The sequence below is a fragment of the Pelodiscus sinensis genome, chromosome 20 (genome assembly GCF_052426305.1).
Source record: "Pelodiscus sinensis isolate ZL-2025 chromosome 20, ASM5242630v1, whole genome shotgun sequence".
Taxonomy (NCBI): Eukaryota; Metazoa; Chordata; order Testudines; family Trionychidae; genus Pelodiscus; species Pelodiscus sinensis.
The window spans coordinates 21,919,745-21,942,635 of NC_143071.1; the positions used below are offsets into that span (position 1 = coordinate 21,919,745).

A 22,891-nucleotide genomic window follows, 5' to 3' on the forward strand; every position below is an offset into this window, starting at 1 on the left:
GGTGGCCATGGAGAATTGCTTCTCACCAGTTCCCAAGCAGCCTACATTCTGAACCCCGAGGCCCACCCTATAGCAATGATTCAAATGAAGCATGTACATTTTCATTTTATTTTCCAAAAAAAAACCCAAAAAAGTAAGGACTCTGCAATGTAGGGTAAATCTTCTACAGATTGTACCTCCATAAACTGAGACTCTTTGGTCTGGCAACATCCGTGGTCCAACAGGACCAGAGGCCAGTGGTGGGCAGGGGGCTCAGGCAACACAGGGAGCACAGCGCCAGAGGGCTCAGGCGGTATGGGGAATCCCACAATGTAGCCAGGAGCCCTGTGCCAGGAGACTTGGCCAGTGCGGGGAGCTTTGGTGCCCTAGCCAGGAGTGCTGCAGGGGCTCAGTACAGGAAGCTCTGCAGTGTGGCTAGGAGTCCTGTAACAGGGGGCTTAGTCAGCACAGCTGGGAGTCCCAGGGCTGAGGGGGCCAGCCAGGACCGGCAATACAGCTGGATGAAGACAGTAGGGGCCAGCTAGGGCCAGAAGCAGAGTCAGTGAGTGCCTGGACGGCTGGTGACAGGGGACCTTCCCTTGACTGGCAAATACCCTTGTTCAGACCAGTCAGATCCCAAGGGTGCTGGACAATAGAGGTCCAACCTGTAGTATAATATAAAAATATGGATGAGCCATGTATATTCCACTGTATGCCTGTCCTGAGACATCTATATGTTTCTTATAGCTAATCCTCTTTAAATATCTCTCTGCTCTTCACACCCAGCCCAAGCATACAATTTTACCATAACTGTTTCAATGTTGTTTAAAATATGTATTTTCAACCTCTTGGATTTGGTGACTAGAAATGAGACTTCTTCTTCGAGTGGTTGCTCATGTCAGTCTCACATAGGTGTGCACACGCTGTGCATATGTGTCATCCGAAGATTTTCCCTTAATATATCAGCTAATATATACCCCTGTTAACCCACCACCCCCTCAGTTTGTTTTTACCTCCCCTGAGGGTCACTGGAACATGCTTTGCTCTTGTTCTACAAGCACCTCTTAGCAGTTGTCTTAGTTGTTTAGTTAGTCATTGAAGTTTTCACAGTTCATTGTTCTTTATCTAGCAGTTGATAATCGTTAGTAGTTGTTAAGTGCAGTACTACCAGTACACAGTTTTAGGTGCAGGGCTTGCTTTGCATCTCCCCATGTGTCTGGCAGGACATGTCCAGGCCCCAAAGCTTAAAGCCCTGTGAGAAGTGCCAGGCTTTTATGCCCTGTGGGAACCCCACTGATCCTGCCTCTAGTGCCTTGACGAAGCTCATTTGTCTGAGGCCTGTAAGATCTGTAAAGGCTTCAAGCCACGCACTAAAGAAGATAGTCCCGTCTCAAGATCATCCTAATGGAGATGGCACTGCACCCAGCACCAGTGTCCAATCCAGCACCAGCGACACAAAGTGCACCAGCTTTAGTGCAGGAGGCACCTAGCCACTTACCACGCTTCTTTGGTGTCACGCAGGCCTTGGCACCGGCCTCAGTCCCTGGTGCCCCAGAAGAGGAGGAGACTTAGCCGGGGCAGGTCTTCTTTGAGGCATGTGCCCTCCATAAGCCCCCATGAGGGGCATGTGGCATGGGTGAGCTAGGCACCCGGACCATCGGGGTTGGGTCGACACTGCTGCAGCTCACACAGAGATCCCAGTCCAGTGGTGGATCTCCTAGACACTTTTGAGGCAGTGAGGTACTTGATTGAATTAACATCATCCCTGACCTCAGCACCGGGCTTGGCTAAAGAGCGGGACACCAGACAGCACCACACCTCCACAGCGGTGCCCAGAGCTCCAGCCCCAGAGGCAAGAGGGCACCACTACTCCACTGCAGCACTGTCCACTTCAACACCGGTGTCAGATGTGGCACCACCCTCGGTGTCAGGTGCGGCACCGCCCCCCACCTCTACTCGAGTGCTGGCACCAGCATGCAGTGCTGAGTGGCCCATCACCGCTCTTGGCCATGCCTCCCCCTTGGCACCAGGGGAAGCCCAAATTGACTGCCACCGCTACCGCACCGCCCTGGTCGATGTCTGAGTACTCGACCGATTCAGAGGCAGAATAAATTTGGTCTTTGCGGGGCTCCAGATCGAGGTCTCAGCATGGATCCTATTGCCACCACCGGTCCCGGCACTGCAATGCATCAGCACACCCTGCCCAGCAGCAGGACCAGCCTTGGCCACAACCCACCCTGGTACTGGGAGTGCACCTGTCTTGGCTCCCTCAGCTACAGGTACCTGTGCATTGGCCATTGTGGACTCCCTGGGCCTATCACCAAGGCCTCTGGGCCAGGGTTGGTCTACTCGGGCTTCCCCGTCGGTGACCCCACTCACCCACTCGGCAGTCTCTCCCTCCAGGGCAAGCCTTGCCAGGGCCATCAGTAGAGAGCGGTCCATCTGCTGCCCAACCCCCTACGGTGGCATTGTCTGTGGCTTCTCTGGCCCTATTGCAGGCACCTAGCTCAGGAGTTATGGGCATGAAGGGGTTGTCCTCCTCCTCGCCTAATGAGGCTCTCAGTGGGGCCCACCTATCCATGCCAGCTATGGACTCTAGGGCTACGTCTACACACTGGAGCTATTTTGGGATATCTCTGGTATCCCAAAATAGCTGTTCCACGTCTTTAAACATGCCCCCTTCAGCTCCCCAAAGTTGATGTGTAATAGGGAACAAATGTGTAAACGAAAACACATTTAAAGGACGTATTTTCACGTGTTCTATTTCATATTGTGATTTCAATAAAAGCATTCACTATGCACTTTTTGTTGATTCTTAGATAAACCTCAAGGAGTCTTCACTGTCTTGTAAATAATTGTTTGTGAAGACAGACTTATGGCTTCCTTTGTAAATTATTGTTTCAATACCATTTTGGCCATTGCTTACATCTTATAGGTTTGAAATGAATGTGGTTTTGCCCTCAAAAGCTTATGCCCAAATATATCTGTAAGGCTATGTCTAGACTGCAGGCTTCTTTCAGAAGAACCTTTTTTTGAAGAGATCTTCCGGAAGAACTTCTGAAAGAGAGCATCCACACACAAAAGTGCATCGAAAAAGCGATATGCTTTTTAAAAAGATAGTGTCCATTCAGTGTGGACGCTATCTTACATTTAAGCTGTGACTACTATGGACGGAGTGGCCACCAGAGCACCTGTGCTTTTTCCTCTTTCCTCTTCTTTCGAAAGAACTCCCTCTTCTCTGTCCACACACACCTTTTTCCGAAAGAGCTCTTTCAGAAAATGGCTTCTTCCTCATAGAAACAGGATTACCAACGCCAAAACCCCCCTCTGTTCTTTCGATTTACTTTCAGAAGAAAGCAATTGCAGTGTGGACATAACTCACTGCATGTTTTCCCAACAAAACTCTGTAGTGTAGACATACCCTTAGGCTACGTCTAGACTGCCCCCTCTTGCTCAAGAAAATATGAAAATGAGGCAAAGTGGTGAATATTGCTGTGCTTCATTTGCATACTTAATGAGCCGCCATTTTGCACAAAAAACCCCTCTGGCGCAAGAATCGTTCTGCTGCTTTTTTTCAGCCGTGTAGATGGCTCCTTTTTGCACAAAAGTCCCTTGTGCAAAATGGTGGCTCATTATGTATGCAAATGAGGGACAGTGATATTCACCACTCCACCTCATTTGCATATTTTTTGCGCAAGAGGGGGCAGTCTAGACTTAGCCTTAGTCTTTAAGCTGCCAGAGAACTCCTTGTTGTTTATTGTGGCTACTGACTAACACAGCTACTCCTCTGATACTTTCTGATGGGAGTTGAGTCACAAGCCTCTTATTTGGTTATCTTGCTGTGGTTTTCAGCTGGAAATTCATTGGTGACCTACATCATACCTCCCATTTTCTACTGCAAGTATTGATTCCAAATGGGAGGTATGATGTAGGTATGTTTTTCATACCTGGTTATTTTGACCTCATTCAGTCACAGCAAATTTTTGCCAAAGAAAGTTTCTCTGACAGAAGGCTTGGGACCTCTTTTATAAGACACAACATTTCTTTCTTGTTTATAATAAGAAAATCCTCTAGAAAGGATTCCTGTAATCTAGTTTTTTGGCGTAAAATATCAGTGAAACACCATATCACAATACTCTGGTACGTGGCCTCTTTAAATCTGATTAGTCATTCAGTTAGCCTGCTGTGATGCTTCATCGGGCAGATTAAGGCCTTCATTTTTTACCCTGGCTACCCAAAGTGTTTCTCATAAGAATTCTTTCCCATCCCTGAGGGCATAAAATTCTTGGTTCTTAGCCACAATCAGACACCATTTGTCTACCTCAATGTCATTAAAGTGGATTATTTCATTTGAATAAGAAAGTTCAAGAAGAAAATACAGAGATCAAACAGGCTTAATTTCTGTTTTTATAAGCAACAGCTGTGAAGATCTAATACTAATACTGAATAAGAGATATCATAGAGCTGGAAGACACCTCAGGAAGTCATCAACTCCAGCCCCCTGCCCAAGGTATTGATCAAGAGGGCAAGAGAGGGTGGGGGGGAAGGCATAGATTCACACACAGAAGTTGGAGTTGCTCAGCAGTGGGGGAAGAGGCAGCAGAACTGCTGCTGGCAGCTGCCCAGGCACATACAGTACTTTTACAGAGAACTTAGGGGCACTAATAGGAAGGGCTGCTGGTCCATCTTGGCTCCAAGCAAGGATAGGCAGCTTTTCCAGAAAATTCTGCAAGTAGTGAACATTATACGAAGCATGAGAACATAAGAACGGCCGTACTGGGTCAGACCAAAGGTCCATCTAGCCCAGTATCCTGTCTACCAACAGTGGCCAGCACCAGGTACCCCAGAGAGGGTTGACCGAAGACAATGATCAAGCGATTTGTCTCCTGCCATCCCTCTCCAGCCTCTGACAAACAGAGGCCAAGGACACCATTTTATCCCCTGGCTAATAGCCTTTTATGGACCTAACCTCCATGAATTTATCCAGCTTCTCTTTAAACTCTATTATAGTCCTAGCCTTCACCGCCTCCTCTGGCAAGGAGTTCCACAGGTTGACAACACGCTGTGTGAAGAAGAACTTCCTTTTATTAGTTTTAAACCTGCTACCCATTAATTTCATTTGGTGTACTCTAGTTCTTCTATTATGGGAACTAATAAATAACTTTTCTTTATCAGCCCTCTCCACACCACTCATGATTTTATAGACCTCTATCATATCCCCCCTCAGTCTCCTCTTTTCTAAACTGAAAAGTCCCAGTCTCTTTAGCCTCTCCTCATATGGGACCCGTTCCAAACGCCTAATCATTTTAGTTGCCCTTTCCTGAACCCTTTCCAAGGCCAAAATATCTTTTTTGAGGTGAGGAGACCGCATCTGTACACAGTATTCAAGATGTGGGCGTACCATAGTTTTATACAGGGGCAGTAAGATGTTCTGGGTCTTATTTTCTATCCCTTTCCTAATAATTCCTAGCATCCTATTTGCCTTTTTGACCGCCGCTGCACACTGTGTGGAAGTTTTCAGAGAACTGTCCACAATAACTCCAAGATCTCTTTCCTGATTTGTCGTAGCCAAATTAGCCCCCATCATACTGTACGTATAGTTGGGGTTATTTTTCCCGATGTGCATTACTTTACACTTATCCACATTAAATTTCATTTGCCATTTTGTTGCCCAATCACTCAGTTTGGTGCGATCTTCTTGGAGTCCCTCACAGTCTGCTTCTGTCTTGACTATCCTAAACAGTTTGGTATCATCTGCAAACTTTACTACGTCACTGCTTACCCCTTTCTCCAGATCATTTATGAATACGTTGAAAAGGATTGGTCCCAGGACTGACCCTTGGGGTACACCACTAGTTACCCCTCTCCAATCTGAAAATTTACCATTTATTCCTACCCTTTGTTTCCTGTCTTTTAGCCAGTTCTCAATCCAAGAAATGACCTTCCCTCTTATCCCATGGCCATGTAATTTACACAAGAGCCTTTGGTGAGGGACCTTGTCAAAGGCTTTCTGAAAATCCAAGTATACTATATCTACTGGATCCCCCTTGTCCGCATGTTTGTTAACCCCTTCAAAGAACTCTAATAGATTAGTAAGACAGGATTTCCCTTTACAGAAACCATGTTGACTTTTGTCCAACAAATTATGATCTTCTACATGATTCACAATTTTATTCTTTACTATTGTTTCGACTAATTTGCCCGGTACTGAAGTTAGACTTACCGGTCTGTAATTGCCAGGATCGCCTCTAGAGCCCTTTTTAAATATTGGTGTCACGTTGGCTACCTTCCAGTCATTAGGTACGGAAGCCGATTTAAAGGATAGGTTACAAACCACAGATAATAGCTCAGCAATTTCCCATCTGAGTTCTTTTAGAACCCTTGGATGAATGCCATCCGGTCCCGGAGATTTGTTAACATTAAGTTTTTCTATTTGTTCCAAAACCTCCTCCAATGACACTTCAATCCGGGACAGTTCCTCAGATTCATCACCCACAAAGGACGGTGCAGATTTGGGAATCTCCCCAACATCCTCAGCCGTGAAGACTGAAGCAAAGAAATCATTTAGTTTCTCCGCAATGGCTTTATTGTCCTTGATTGCTCCTTTTATAGCTCGATCATCTAGGGGACCCACAGGCTTTTTAGCAGGCTTCCTGCTTCTAATGTACTTAAAAAACATTTTGTTATTTCTTTTTGAGTTTTTGGCTAGCTGTTTCTCAAAATCTTTTTTTGCTTTTCTTATTACATGTTTACACTTGATTTGACAGTGTTTATGTTCCTTTCTATTTATCTCACTAGGATTGGACTTCCACTTCTTAAAAGATACCTTTTTGTCCCTCACTGCTTCTTTTACATGGTGGTTAAGCCACGGTGACTCTTTTTTAGGTCTCTTGCTATGTTTTTTAATTTGGGGTATACATTTAAGTTGGGCCTCTATTATGGTGTCTTTAAAAAGTTTCCATGCAGCTTTCAGGGATTTGGCTCTAGTCACTGTGCCTTTTAATTTCTGTTTAACAAACCTCCTCATTTTTGTGTAATTCCCCTTTTTGAAATTAAATGCCAGGATGCTGGACTGCTGAGGGGTTCTTCCCACCACAGGAATGTTGAATGTTGTTATATTATGGTCACTGTTCCCAAGCGGTCCTGTAACGGTTATATCCTGGACCTGATCCTGCACTCCACCCAGGACTAAATCGAGAATTGCCTCTCCCCTTGTGGGTTCCTGCACTAGCTGCTCCAAGAAGCAGTCATTTAAGCCATTGAGAAATTTTATCTCCGCTTCTCTTCCTGAGGTGACATGTATACAGTCAATATGGGGGTAATTAAAATCCCCCATTATTATAGAGTTCTCTATTTTGGTAGCCTCTCTAATCTCCCTCAGCATTTCTATGTCAGTATCGCTGTCCTGGTCAGGTGGTCGGTAATATATCCCTACTGCTAATTTCTTATTATTGGAGCATTGAATTTCTATCCATAGCGATTCTATGGAACATGTTGATTCACTTAATATTTTTATTTCATTTGATTCTACATTATCTTTCACATACAGTGCCACTCCGCCACCCACCCGGCCTGCTCTATCCTTTCTATATATTTTATATCCCGGTATGATTGTGTCCCACAGATTTTCGTCATTCCACCAGGTTTCAGTGATGCCTATTATGTCAATCTCCTCATTTAATACGAGGTACTCTAGTTCACCCATCTTATTAGTCAGACTCCTAGCACATTATGCCAGTGCTCCAGAAGCTGCACTGTCTTCCGGTATGTTTCTGGGCACAATTCAAGGTCTTGGTAATGACTTATAAAGTCCTAAATGGGTTGAGACTGGGGTATTTGAAGGACCATCCTCTCCCATACAAACCCGCCTAGGGATTGAGGTGAGCTGGGGAGGCTCTGCCCCATGTTCTTCCACTTATGGAGATAAAGTTGACATCTAATTCACTCCCCTGGAACATTTTCCTGACGCCAACACTAACATTGTTTTGGCACTAGGCCAAAGCTACCCTTTCTAGCCTGCTTTATTGGCGGGGGAGTGAGAGAGTGAGAGAGCGCGAGTTTTCTGTCCCCTATTTGGGGACCTGTATTTTACTTAGTGTTTTTTAAATATTTGAGGCGGCTTACAAAATATTTTAATAAAGAGGTGAGGTAAAAATATTTTAAATAAATAAAGTAGGAGGCCTGAGATGGATAGGAGAAGTTCTGGCTAGCACTCAGTGACTAAAGGGATAAACTAGCTAGCAAAGGTGTTGGCAGCAGGCCCAAAGAACCAATGAATCTGTCCCGCCCCCCCCGCCCAGACCCCCACGAGTACCCTGCCCCCTGCCCAAGCACCCTGCCTCAGCCCCCACCAGCACCCTGCCTTAGTACCCTGCCTCAACCCCCACCAGCACCCTGCTCCTGCCTCCCGTCAGACCCCCACCAGCACACCACCTTAGCACCCTGCCTCAGGCCCCCCCCTTTCCCTATCCCCAGCCAGACCCCCACCAGCACCCTGCTCCTGCCCCCTGACCAAATCCCCACCAGCACTTTGCCTCTGCAGCGCAACTGGCAAATCACGACTTCGACAATTATGCTAAACTGGTCCCTCTATTTGAACTTTTGCCGGACTCTAAATGCCAGATTTTGAAGGCGGTGATACAAGAGGGTTACACCATTGCCAGGACGGCATTGCAGATAGCGCTTGACACGGCTGATGCAGCTTCTCGAGCTACGGCTACAGCCATAGTCATGCGCCAAGCGTCATGGTTGCACCAGGCTGTGGTCCCAAAAGACATGCAGTCTAAGGTGGAGGACCTACCATTTGATCGGCTGTCACTTTTTGCTCAATTCACCGATCAGGTCTTCCACTCAGGCAAGGACATGTGCACGACTTTGAGAACGCTGGGCATGTACACGCCTCCTTATAAACACAAGAGATACACGCCCTATAACAAGCAAAGACTATTTTCTTATTCTACACCTCGGTCCAGACCTTTTGAACAGCAACAACAAGAAAGACCTAGACAGCGCCCACAAAAGCGTCGACAACGCTCTAACAGGGCGCCTGTTCAGCAACAAGGTCGGCAGCAAGTTTGATGGGTTGGTCGAGGGACTCTGCACCATCCCCTTGTTAGAGACTCCACACAACTTGCAAGGCTTTGTTCCATCACCGCCTGAGACCTTATCAACATCGTTGGTCTTGTATATCCACCGACCAGTGGGTCTTCGACATAGTTGCCACAGGATACCTCATTCCCTTCAACTCCTTCCCCCCTTTTCCTCCCCCACCCTTTTCAGGGACCCCTCTCACGAGAACCTGTTACGACAGGAGGTTTTCCATCTGCTCTCGTTAGGAGCGGTGGAGAGGGTACCAGCCCAGTATCGCGGGAGAGGGTTTTACTCCCGTTATTTCCTCACCCGGAAGAAGTCAGGGGGTTGGAGGCCTATCCTGGACCTACGTCAGCTCATTCGTTACCTGCGGAAGCAGAGATTCAAAATGGTTACATTGTCTTCCATCATTCCGGCTCTCGAAGAGGGGGATTGGTTCGCTTCCCTTGACCTCCAGGATGCCTATTTCCACATAACAATTCATCTGGCTCACAGGCGATTCCTTCGGTTTGTGGTAGGAGTCGACCACTACCAATACCGAGTACTACCCTTCGGCCTCTCAGTGGCTCCACAAGTTTTTTCCAAGACCCTTGGGCTGTGTCTACATTGGCCCCTATTCCATAATAGGGATGCAAATGTAGAACTTTGGAATAGGCAAATCTGCGGGGGATTTAAATATCCCCCGCGGCATTTGCATTAACATGGCTGCCGCTTTTTTCCGGCTTGTAGATAAGCCGGAGAAAAGCGCCAGTCTGGACGCGATCCTCCGGAAAATAAGCTCTTTTCCGGAGGATCTCTTATTCCTACTTTCAATAATTTTAATATTTCAAGTAGGAATAAGAGATCCTCCGGAAAAGAGCTTATTTTCCGGAGGATCGCGTCTAGACTGGCGCTTTTCTCCGGCTTATCTACAAGCCGGAAAAAAGCGGCAGCCATGTTAATGCAAATGCCGCGGAGGATATTTAAATCCCCCGCGGATTTGCCTATTCCAAAGTTCTACATTTGCATCCCTATTACGGAATAGGGGTCAATGTAGACACAGCCTTGCAGTGGTGGCTGCTTATCTTCGCAGTTTTGACATTACCATCTTCCCGTACCTGGACGACTGTCTACTAAAGGCCCTCACCTTCGACGAAGCTATGTGGGCGGTCACCACTACTACCATGATATTCAAATCTCTCGGTCTCGTAATCAACGCCGAGAAGTTTTTTCTCATTCCGAATCAAGATCTGGAGTTCATTGGAGCGAGGCTCGATTCCTCAACTGCAAGAGCATACTTGCCCATGAAAAGGTTCCAACTGATTCAAGATTTGGTACAGACTATTTCAATTTCCCCCAAATCTCGAATACTTACCTGCCTGCAGCTCCTAGGGCATATGGCGGCTACCACATCTGTAGTTCCTCATTCAAGGCTTCATCTCCGTGGTCTCCAACATTGGCTATTCACAGTGTACACCCCAGGCATACACAGCACAAACAGGTCAGTCACTATCCCGAACCAGGTCAGGACCTCACTGATATGGTGGGGCGATGCCAAGAACATGTTGCTAGTAGTTCCCTTCCATGCTCAGAGATCATCCCTGCAAATCACAATGGACGCATCTCTGCTCGGCTGGGGTGCTCATTTACAGGACAGCCAAGCGCAAGGCCTCAGGACTCCCCAAGAATCACTGCAACACATAAACTTTCTCGAGCTTCGAGCGGTCTTCAACGCTTGCAGGAATTTTGTCCACGTCATTCGCGGTCAATCAGTACAGATCCTCACTGACAGCATCTGCATGGTGTATTACATCAATCGGCAAGGGGGTGCACGTTCCCGCTCCCTCTGCGCAGAGGCAGTCCGCCTCTGGAATTGGGCAATCCGTCATGGTGTCACCCTGACGGCAGCTTACCTTCCTGGCAAGGACAACGTCCAGGCCGACGCTCTCAGCAGGAATTTCTTCTCCCAGCACGAATGGGAGCTACACACGGAGGTCACCCGCAACCTCTTCCAACGATGGGGCTTCCAAAGATAGATCTCTTTGCCACTCACAGCAACAGGAAATGTCATCGGTACTGTTCTCGAGTGGGCGCTGGAGCAGGCTCCTTGGGAGATGCCTTCCTGCTGGACTGGAGTCGTCACCAGTTGTACGCATTTCCCCCTCTCCCGCTTATCCCGAGGGTGCTGGAGAAAGTAGCGGCAGACCAGGCAACAATAATTTTAATAGCACCCTTCTGGCCCCGACAGACGTGGCTAACTCAGTTGTCAAGGATGTCAGTCGTCGAACCGATATGGCTACCGGTACTGTTCAATTTGCTATCTCAACAGCACGGCACGATGATCCACCCGTGCATCGACCGCATGCACCTGATGGCGTGGCTCCTAGCTGGCACCAAGGGTTGGAGTTCATGTGTTCTAATTAACAGCAGACGCCACACCAAGCGCAAAACTTACCTGCAGACATGGTGTCGCTTTCAAGCTTGGTGTGTGGCATGGGATCTCAGCCCTCTCTCGCTGCCTATCCAGCAGGTATTGGATTATATTTTGTACCTGAAGACGGGTACCTGAAGAGGGTTGGCATGTTATTCTCTTAGAGTGCACTTAGCGGCAATCTCCGCTTTCCTTCTGCCCATCGGCGGTTATTCACTGTGTGCACACCCTCTCACCAAGAGGTTTTTTTAAGGGCCTGGACAACCTATATCCAGCTCATAGGATTCCTCCGGAGCCATGGGACTTGGCGTTAGTATTGGACGCTATCACTCGCTCTCCTTTCAAACCTTTAGCATCGACTGATTTACGGATGCTTACAATGAAAGTGGTGTTCCTCCTGGCTATTACATCCGCGCGGCGAGTGAGTGAATTAGCAGCTCTCTCGGCAGACCCGCTGTACACACAGTTTTCCAGTGATGCCATGGTACTTCGTGTACATCCGGCCTTTCTGCCAAAGATCAATTCTGCTTTTCATATAAATGAACCCATGTGTTTTACAACGTTCTTCCCAAAGCCTCATTCTTCTCCCGTCTGTATACTCTAGATGTTAGACGAGCGCTGGCTTTTTATCTCGAAAGGACGCGTAGTTTTCGAAAATCTCAACGACTATTCCTGTCTACAGCTGAACGTTGCAAGGGCAAACAGCTTTCTGCACAGCGCATATCAGGCTTGATTGTCTCCTGCGTTAGACGTTGTTATGCTTTACGGAACAAACCCCTGCCTGACCGAACTCGAGCTCACTCTACTAGGGGCATAGCAGCATCCACTGCCTATCTTCGCGGAGTACCATTACAGGACATATGCCGAGCAGCTACCTGGTCCTCTAATCTTACCTTTGCTAAACATTACGCTCTTGTAAACTCTCTGAAGACTGACTCAGCAGTAGCTCACGCGGTCTTGTCTGCAGCGCAGAATCGATGATTCCGAAGCACGCATTTGTCATCGGACCACTGCTGTGGACTCACCTCGAGTGGAGCACCCATTGGGGACACTACTCGATGAAGAAGAGAGAGTTACTCACCTTGTGCAGTAATGTCTCTTCTTCGAGATGTGTGTCCCCATGGGTGCTCCACGTCCCACCCTCCTCCCTGCTTCGAAGTTATATTTCTGTATTTTTCAGATGCTTCCGGTTGGGAGGAAACTGACTAGCCGGACCGCGTTCAACTGAGAGGCGCGAAACAGCGGTCACGCATGCTGCGCGGTCTGGTGGGGGGGCTACTGCTACTGAAGATCCTCTGGTTTGCGGCGCCAGGACAAGCCCAACACCTCGAGTGGAGCACCCATGGGGATACACATCTCGAAGAACAGACGTTACTGCACAAGGTGAGTAACTCTCTCTTCTCCGATGACTCTGAGTCCCGTTCCCTCCTCTCAATGGATGAGGGAGAGGTTTTAGCTGTTTTTTCACCTAAGCCATATACAGAAGGGTCAGTAATATCAAATTATCAGATTTTGTCAGAGCACAAATGGCTCCCTGGGCTCCTTACCTCTGGATGCCACCGCCTATGCCTTACCCCTCACACTGGCCTGAGCAACATAGGAGGCCATTAAAAACCAAACATATGGCGAAACCTCGCTCACCCGTGACACAATCACCCCATATGTCCATGGGGAGAAATGAGAGTGAAAACCAATATTCCCCAATTTCAACTTCAGCAATTTCAGCCCACGCAAATTCAATTTCAGGCATGAAGGAAGCAATCCTACCACCATCCTCTAATAACACAGATGAGGTTTCCTCTTTTCAAGATCTCTTTAAAAGAGTCGCAAATGATTTGAATATCCCTATGGAGAAAGTTGAGGACTCTCATCATGAACTCACCAACATCCTCCAGTTGATGTCATCTGCAAAGATAGCATTACTTATGAATCCAACCTTGCTTGAACCCTCTAAAACTTTGTGGCAAACACCTGCCTCCATCCCATCTACATGCAAACATCATGAAATCAGAAATACTGTGTCCCCCTCAAGAGCTCTGAATTTCTTTTTACACACTCTCCACCCAATTCCTTTATAGTGGATGCTGCACAGCAGAGAAATAAACAACAGAACAGATCCACTCCATCAGAGAAGGACAATAAAAGATTAGACTCATTCGGCAAAAAGGTTTACGCTTCGGCTACACTTCAAATGAGAGTAGTTGTCGAAGCAAATGCCTTACTTAGTTTACATGGCTAAACAGACAGTTTTATTGGCCAATAAAAGCAAAGTGAGCCAAACGTGGTCCCAGCAAAGTCGGGCCCAGTAAGGCTGGCTAATACAATTAATCCTAGTATTTTATACCCTTAACCAAACAAGTTTGACGTCAGGGCAAGAAATCAAAGAGAACTTCAAAGAGGAATTATTATTAGCATAGAAAGAAACAGGTTAAAAAGGAGTTCCAGCTTCAGCTCAAAATAGTTTAACAACACATTCCAACAGCGCATCCCTCTGGTCTCTCCCCATCTCGGTGAAGGCCAGTTCACTCCCTCGTGCAGACACAAGAAACTGAAATGGCTTTTGTTATACAGAATGGCTTCTAGCTAAATATAAAATGGTTTTTACATAGTGAATTGCGCTACTTAACTCAGCAAATATGATTTTATCAGCTAGGCAAAACTTAACACTTTAGCTGAAGGTATCCCCAAAAATAAAAAGACACAATTCAAAGCTATTATCTCGGAAGGGCAAACGGTATCATACATAGCATTGCAAGCCACACGTAACGTAGCAGATGCAGCCACGAGGACAATGGCCACAGCTGTGTCTGAGATGAGCCTCATGGTTTAAATCTTCTGCTTTTCCCTGCCAAGTCCAACCATCGATGGAAGATCTCCCGTTCAATGGTGAGAAGGTACCCACAACCCATTTATCATTACCAGCCATACCAACAGCGCAGGCGAAATAGACAACAAAGACGACGTCCTCAGAATCACAACCCCCAGCCACTGGTCCCAACCCACTAAGCAAATATGAAACAGCAGTCGAGAGACCGAAAACCACATCACCCACCTCAGAAGTTCATAATGTACCAAACTATTCCACTTTCGTTTGTTACCATTTCTGCAAGACTGGAAAACTATTACCTCTGACAAGTGGATAATACAAACTATCTCCTTAGGTTACACTATCCCTTTCCTCTTCCTCCATCCACCCACCCCTTCCCTTTTCAGGGACTCCTTTCAGTAGACCATATTACAACAAGGTGTAGCTCATCTGCTCCACTAGGTGATCTACCCCTTGTTGTAATATGGTCTAGTGAAAGGGTGCCATAGAACCAGTTTCCCCAGAGTTCCACAGAACTGGTTTTTACTCTCACTGTTTCCTCATAGAAAAGAAGACAGGCAGGTGGAGACCAAACCTTGATCTTAGATTGCTAAACAAATATATAAGAAAACAGAGATTCAAAATGGTCACTCTGGCCACCAGTATCCCAGCTCTGGAGATTGGCAGCTGGTTTTCCATGAGGGCACGGGACTGGACTCGATGACCTCACGAGGTTCCTTCCAGTCCTAGTATTCTCTGATTCTATGATCTGTTACCCTATGGTTAGCATTTGAAGCATGGAAAGCAGAAAGACGGGAGTAGCCAGGATCAGACTGAAATGGAGTACAATCTGGCACGCTACCACAGTGTCCTGCTAGGTTGTGAATCCTTAGATTGCCTGGAAGATGCCAGCACTTCAATCTGCATGGGCACAGAGTGAGAGAACACATGATGAACTGTTTTGTATATGCAAATTGAAGATGTGAGCTTGCACATGTGGTCCTGTGTTGCAAGTGTGTCTTAAGTTTTATCTTGAATGTTCCTAAAGAGTATAGTGTTCTTGCAGTTTTAAGTCCCTCTCTCCATTTGAAGCCAAAAAAGTCTCTCTTGATTTAGAATGAATTTAGAATACATTGTCTGTTTTTTTTATTTCTAAAGAAACAGTCAGTTTCCCAGTTTCACTTTCATATATTCACATTTAGCTACCATAGTGATGATTACAGTGTAACTTCTTATCAAACTTTGTCACAGATTTCCTGCATGTGCATAAATTACTTGATATCCACTGATGGAAGGCCTTGTATAAAATAGATTGTAGGAAAGAGATTGGAAAAAGGTAATAAAACCAATATAATTTTGTAGCATATTTAATTTGTCTGTGCTAGGGCCATTTTCTCTTTGGACTTAGCAAATGGCTAATCCTCTCAAGTTTTTTAGAGCATTCATTTAATATCAGGTCTGGTTTTGAGAAGCTCTAAACAAAAAGAGAATCACATCATTGGTATTCAAGTTGTAGCCACATGTTTTGAAATATTTTGTTAGCATTTGTATTATAAAAGATAGTGCCTCCCAGTTTATCACCTGCCACTGATGCCTTCTTAAGTTTTTTTCTTTTAGTCATTCCCCAGGATTTGGAAAAATAGTGGTATGTGTTTAAAACTAGTGTTGTAGCTTAGGAAACATTTGTATATTTAGTGTTGAAACACTAGCAAAGTTGGAGGTGAAGTACCTGTAGTCCCTTTGACTTGTACTGTAGATGTGAATTGGCAAGGGAAGCATTTGGGGAAGAGGTACCTTAATACTATATTTTTTGGTCTAAATTATTCTTATCACAGAATTTTGTATCTTTCTTGCCATTAACATTCTTTAGATATGTTTAAAGAGTAATTTAACAAGACCATTACATTTCAAGTTCAAGCTGCTTCACCATATTATGTTTGTTCCATCAACTAAAATGCCACCTCTCAATATGTCAGAATATACAAATGTTCTCCAGAGGCTAGTAGGAAATTATAAAGTACAGATTCAATGAGCAACAAAATTCCAGATTTAAAACTTCTTTGAAGGATGTGTAGATGTATGGTTGTGTCTTTTAGCCAGAACGCTGTTGCTTGATTTTTAGAATCATAGAGTTGAAAGAGACCTCAGGATGTCAAGTCCAACCACTTGCTAAAAGCAGGACCACTTGCTGAAAGCATGCCCTGTTGACACCCTGGCCCTGGCAAAGCAGAATGGCTCAGGAGGCCCTGGGAAGTTTCTGTCAACGCCCTGGCAGCACTGCCCTCGTTGCAGGGGACAGCCCTGAGGACCTGCCGCTCCACCCTTCCCATCCTGGGCTGGCCCCAGGTAGAAGGTTTTTTTGGGGGGGGGGGTTCACCTCTTTACCCTTGTGCATTGCCACATGTCAACACTTGTGTGCAGTGTTTTCCCAAATATTCACCTCAAGCCATCTTTTAAAAGATTGCATGCAGCTAGCTCTTTTTGTAAATTGCACTAGTGACTTAAAGGCCCCCAGGTAGAAGCTGACAGGCAGCCAATGTGACTGACCACTTTCCTCCAGCCTAGGCCAGCCCTGGGGAAAAGCTGATATCCCCCACACAAGGCTGGCTTGTAAAGTGAAATTCTGACAAGAAAATATGCAACAATTAACTTAATTAGTAAAGATTAATTTTCTACCTTATAGGTGTAACTTAACTGTGCTATCTTGTGCTGTATTTATATTGACTCTGTTTATCAGAATAATGAAACATATGCGCACAAACCTGGCTCAAATCACCACGAAACACTAGGAAAAACTATACCTAATAGATTTTTAGTAAAAAGGCTGTATTTTTTATTTATTTTCTCCTGTTTTCCTCTAATGGTATCTCCCTTTTTGTGTCTTCCAAACTCTTGTAATCTTGGCCTCCTATTTTAACCAGACATATATTTTGATTATCCTTTTGGCTGGATTTTGATGTAGTTATGCTCTGCCCCAGGCGTCCCAAGTCAGCCGCTGCTGAAACTGACCAGTGGCTGACTACAGGAAGTCCCTGCCCGGGGCTTCCTGGAATCAGCCGCTGATCAGTTTCAGCAGCAGCTGACTTGGGGATGCCTGGGGTTCTTAAGTTGAATCTGTATGTAAGTCAGAACTGGCGTCCAGATTCAGCCACTGTTGAAACCGATCAGTTTCAGCAGCGGCTGAATCTGGACGCCAGTTCCGACTTACATACAGATTCAACTTAAGAACAAACCTACAGTCCCTATCTTGTACGTAACCCGGGGACTGCCTGTAATATTAAATATTTTGTGTGGTTTGCCAATTAATACTTTGTTCCTAAGAGAGGGCTGTGTTGTTGCCATGTAATACAGAAGGACTACTCAACACGCGGCACACGGCCCATTTGTTTGCAGCCTGCGATGTCATTTGCGTTTACGTGAGGCTCAACATGCAGCCCGCGGGTGAGACCTTTGAACATGGTCTCCACTGGGAACATGCGCCACAATAGCAAGGTGTCTCCCAGGTGGAATGAGCATTGAAAGACACAAGTGGACAGGCTGGCTGGAACAGAAGGATACAGGATGTCAGTGTTTCTAGCCCATAGGAAGCAGGTGCTAGGAGCGCCAGGGCATTGTGCGAAGTGAAGTGCTGGCTGCTTAGTCTTGCGGGCAGTGCCTCAGAGGTGATAGAGGTGATGACTGGCTCACACTGGCCATGTTTGGGTCCAGCGCCATGGCTGGGCAGCCCTGCCTCTGTCCCTCATGGACCGATGGACTCCCGAGTGAGGACATCAGCCCTGTGGGAATCCAGGATGAGGCTCACAGGCCCCTGTCCTTTTTTGCCTCTTGTGTCTGGCCTGACTCACCCAGCTCCCCAACTGCCACTGGTTGGAGCTCTCTGGCTTGGAAACTTTTCTTTTTACAGTAAAATCACTCCAAAAAATGTACAACTTGAAGCTTCAAGCTAAACACCCAAAACACTGGTATACAATTTTCTTTTGAATAAGAAGCATTAAAAATGGCAACAAAGAAGAGATGTCTGTTGGATGAACACCAGGTTGTCAAACCTGTTTGGGAGATGGAATTCACTTTTGCAGAGATAAATAGAAATGGAGATAAGTGTGAAAGACTCTATTTGCATATATTTGCATGTCTGTGTAACTATAATTAAGTTGCGGCCCTTGGCATGTGTTGTGAGTATAATTGTGGCCCCCAGGGCTTCAAAAGTTGAATAGCCCTGTATTAAAGAAATACATTGGATGTTGTATATAATTTAAAGCAATGAAAATACCCTAAATGGATAAATGGACTGCAAGGAAAATAGAAAGCTGGCTAGATTGTCGGGCCCAATGGTAGTGATCAACGGCTCAACATCAGGTTGGCGGTCGGGTTGACAGTCGGTTTCAAGTAGAGTGCCCCAAGGATCAGTTCTAGGGCCAGTTTTGTTCAACATCTTTATTAATGGATGAAGGGATGGATTGCACTCTCAGCATGTTTGTGGATGATACTAAGCTAGGGGGAGAGGTAGATACATTGGAGGGCAGGGATAGGGTACAGAGTGACCTAGACAGAATAGAGGATTGGCCCAAAAGGAATCTGATGAGGTTCACAGAAGAATCCCAAGCATTGTTACAGGCTGGGGGCCAATTGGCTAAGTAGGAGTTCGGCAGAAAAGGACCTGGGGATTACAGTGGGTGAGAAGCTGGATATGAGTCAACAGTGTGCCCTTGTAGCCAAGAAGGCGAAGGGAATATTAGGTTGCATTAGAAGGAGTATTGCCAGCAGATCTAGAGAAGTGATTGTTCCCATTTATGTAGCACTGGTGAGGCCACATCTGGAGTATTGCATCCAGTTCTGGGTCCCCCACTACAGAAAGGATGTGGACGCATTGGAGAGTGTCCAGCGGAGGACAACCAAAATGATTAGGGGGCTGGAGCACATGACCTGTGAGGAGAGGCTGAGGGATTTCGGCTTATTTAGTCTGCAGAAGAGAAGAGTGAGGGGGAATGTGATAGCAGCCTTCAGCTTCCTGAAGGGAGGTTCCAAAGAGGATGGAGAGAGGCTGTTCTCAGATGGCAGAACAAGGAACAATGGTCTCAAGTTACAGTGGGGGAGGTCTAGTTTGGATATAGGAAATAGTATCTTACTAGGAGGGTGATGAAGCACTGGAATACGTTACCTAGGGAGGTGCTGGAATCTCCATCCCTAGAGGTTTTTAAGTCTTGGCTTGACAAATCCCTGGCTGGGATGATTTAGTTGGAATTGGTCCTGCTTTGGGCGGGAGGTTGGACTCAATGACCTCCTGAGGTCTCTTCCAGCCCTATGATTTTATGATTCTATAAACAAAAATGACTAAGAACAATCCGTAGTAGTGTGTCTGTACATTCCTTACAAAAGAAAGTATCCTTTGTTACTGTTAATCTGTCTGAAGCCTGTGAGTGTTCTGTTCTTGTTAGCACTCAGCTTGCCAACTCCAGGAACTGATTATTTTGTTCCTTTCCAAATTGAATAAAGTCATTTAGTTCAGTCTTCATTTTCAGTAGAAGTAGAACAAATACTCATCAGCGAATCTCTTTGCTTGCCATTCAGTAAAACTTTGGAACATCAAAGCAAATAATACTGAAATTTTCTGGTGTTGAACACACAATGCAAAAGGAAAGAAAGGTTGCCTTAAGGGATGAAGTCAGAAATTAACATGATGCAGCAAAGAGGCCCAGAAGTAAAAGTGCTTTAAACCTAATTAGTGGAACATAATAGATTTAAAATAAACTGAAGAGATGAAACAGTAGAAAAATAGTTTTCTGTATAAATTTGCAATTTACAATAATGTAACAGGGAATTTATGAAAGAAGCAATACAAAAAGATGGTAAATGTTTATCAACTTATTTTGAAGGCTATTTACTCTTCTTGGTATTGGGCAGCATTCAGCCCCGCTTATAACTGAGTAACACTAATGACCAATTACAAAAAACAATTGTTTGGCAAAAGCAAAGACTCACAGCTAACTAAAATGTACAGGGTCTTCTGTACAAAGGTGTAACAGGCTCAAGTAGATAAGGGTAATGACTTGTTAAGGCATGGTAACCCATTTACCATTGTGATGGTACCCATTTACACGATGGCTGTGTCTACACTGGGCCACTTATTCCGGAAAATCAGCCGCTTTTCCGGAATAAGCTGCGAGCTGTCTACACTGGCCCCTGAATTTCCGGAATAGCAACGATGCTCTACTGTACAAAATCAGCCGCTATTCCGGAAAAACCATTCTGCTCCTGCTCAGGCATAAGTCCTTATTCCGGAACACTGTTCCGGAAAAGGGCCAGTGTAGACAGCCCAGTAGTCTTTTCCGGAAAAGCATGTCTACATTGGCCACAGATGCTTTTCTGGAAAAAGGGCTTTTCTGGAAAAGCAGCCTGCCAATGTAGACGCTCCTTTTCCGGAAAAACTGAAAACGGAATAGTATTCCATTTTAAGCAGTTCCGGAAATTCATGCCAGTGTAGACACAGCTGATATGTGTACTACTGTATTGCCCTGAGGATGTCACATGGTCCTCAAGTGTTTTTGATAGGGTCGCAAGTGTGCTGTGAGTTGAGCCACTCATTCAGTTAGAGAAACTTTCTTTGGAAAATATTTGCAATAGCAGAAGGCTTGACATATCCCTTTGTGTAAGCCAAAAATAAGTCATAATATTTCTTTCCTGTTTTCTTTCTTTATATTAGTGTTTCCTTGTCTCTGGTCTTCTAGCAAGAGCACATTGGTAAATAGGTGGGCCTTGGAAGACAGCTACACTTCGACTCAAATGGAAATGGAAGTCAACAATCTGAAAATAGGGATATGGGAGGAAGGAAAACTATCTAAAGTATACTTTTAAAATAGTTAAAAATTGCATAGGGAGTAAGGTCGAAGAAGCTTCATCTCAGCAACAAAAATGTAAATTGAAAGCATCTGTGCAAAGTGTTTCCTTGTTTAAAAGGCACCCTTCTGAACCTGGAGGGTGTATTATTTATCTTGTAAAATAAACTCCTGGCCAGCCCAAACTTGCAAGATTAGCAAAAGTTAAATAGGTATGTAAATATGCTGATATGGAAAGTGTTCAGGTATTCTTATGATAACAGAGTCTCGTAAAGACTTGATGTTCCTATTGCTAAAGGAAGAGCGATCAATGCTCATTGTCATCCTCTTCCCTGAAAAAAATGCTTCCTGTGTTCTGTGTAAGTCAAAATTTACCATGCATTGCAAGCAGAACAATACATGAAACGCTCTAATACTTGATATGCTATGAAACTTGCTGTCTTGAAACCAATCTGTTTCTTGGCAGTGCCAGCTCTGGTAGTAATTGCAAAAAAGTGGAGATGAAAGACTCCTGCTGTTCTTACCAAAAGAATGAAATCAGTATGATGGCTGGCCGGCATTTGTAAACACAGTAGTGTCCAAAGAAAAAGCTTGCAGGAGTAACAGAATTTGTACAGTCCGTAGAATTATTCTTGATTAAGCTTTTGTTCTTTCTTCCTTTCTATCTTTGTAGGCATATGAAAGAAGATTTCCCACATGTCCTCTAATCCCAATGTTTGTAGCTAGTGATATTGTGAATGAATTCAAGAGTGAAGATGGAGCTATTCATGTGATCGAAAGGCGTTGTAAACTGGATATAGATGCACCACGATTATTGAAAAGGGTAACTAAATAATTTTAAAATGGTTTTTATAATTATTTTTTATACCAACCCACAAAAATTGAAATCTTTAACAAAATCTGTGGTAATCTTTCTCAGATTGCAGGAGTAGATTATGTTTACTTTGTCCAGAAGAACTCCTTGAACAGACAAGATCGAACTTTGCACATAGAGGCCTACAATGAAACCTTTTCTAACAGAGTCATCATTAATGAGCACTGCTGTTACACAGTGAGTAACAGAGAAAATCTAACAGTTCTATAGATTGGGTCTGGTTGGCATTGACATTCAGCACTAATAACCAGAAGATGGATTATTTTTGGCTCCTCCTAAAAATCAGCATTATTATTGTGCCTGTGCTATGGGCACTGCTGCTAGTGTTAAAAGTAATCAGCATTTGAAAACCCTGATGCAGATTTGGTTTCCTGTCGGTTGGACATATTCCCACATTATAGAGAACAGACATTTGACAGATTCTGATTATGAGAAGCTCAAGTCCATACATATGCTCTTCACAATTTTGCATATTGCGGGTCTCTCTTATCCCCCAATGCATCCCATCACCCAGCCTAAGAGGGGACACAGCTCCGGGGGAGGTAGGCCTGTTGCCTCCCCCCACATTGACAGTGGCAGCTGGAAGATTCTAGGAGCTCACCGTGACTCCTGCCCCTGCGGTTGCTGACAGCCATGGTGAGTTTGGGAGCTGCAGGGAGCTCATCTCGGGGATGGGAGCCACGGTGAGCTCACCGTTGCAGCCAGGAGCCACTGCTTCCAGTATTCATGGATTTCGCCATTTGCGGTGGTGCCAGGAATGCATCCACCACGAATGGCGAGGGTTTGCTGTAATAGCACATTTAAAACAAATCCCTTTTAAGTAGGGCTGTGGATTAATCACAATTAATGCATATGATTAACTAAAATAAATTAATTGTGATTATTCACAGTTTTTATCA

General features: G+C 45.2%; 1 protein-coding gene across 3 annotated transcripts in view; it reads left to right on the forward strand.

Moving 5' to 3' along the window:
- Positions 1 to 22,891, forward strand: part of SEC14L1 (SEC14 like lipid binding 1) — a 110,009-nt gene that overhangs the window by 45,265 nt on the left and 41,853 nt on the right. For all 3 annotated transcript variants that reach the window (XM_089771961.1, XM_075903576.2, XM_075903577.2), the window contains 2 exons: positions 21,792 to 21,941; positions 22,038 to 22,169. In XM_089771961.1, coding sequence (XP_089628087.1) covers positions 21,792 to 21,941; positions 22,038 to 22,169 — 282 coding nt within the window. The remainder of the gene's footprint in view (positions 1 to 21,791; positions 21,942 to 22,037; positions 22,170 to 22,891) is intronic.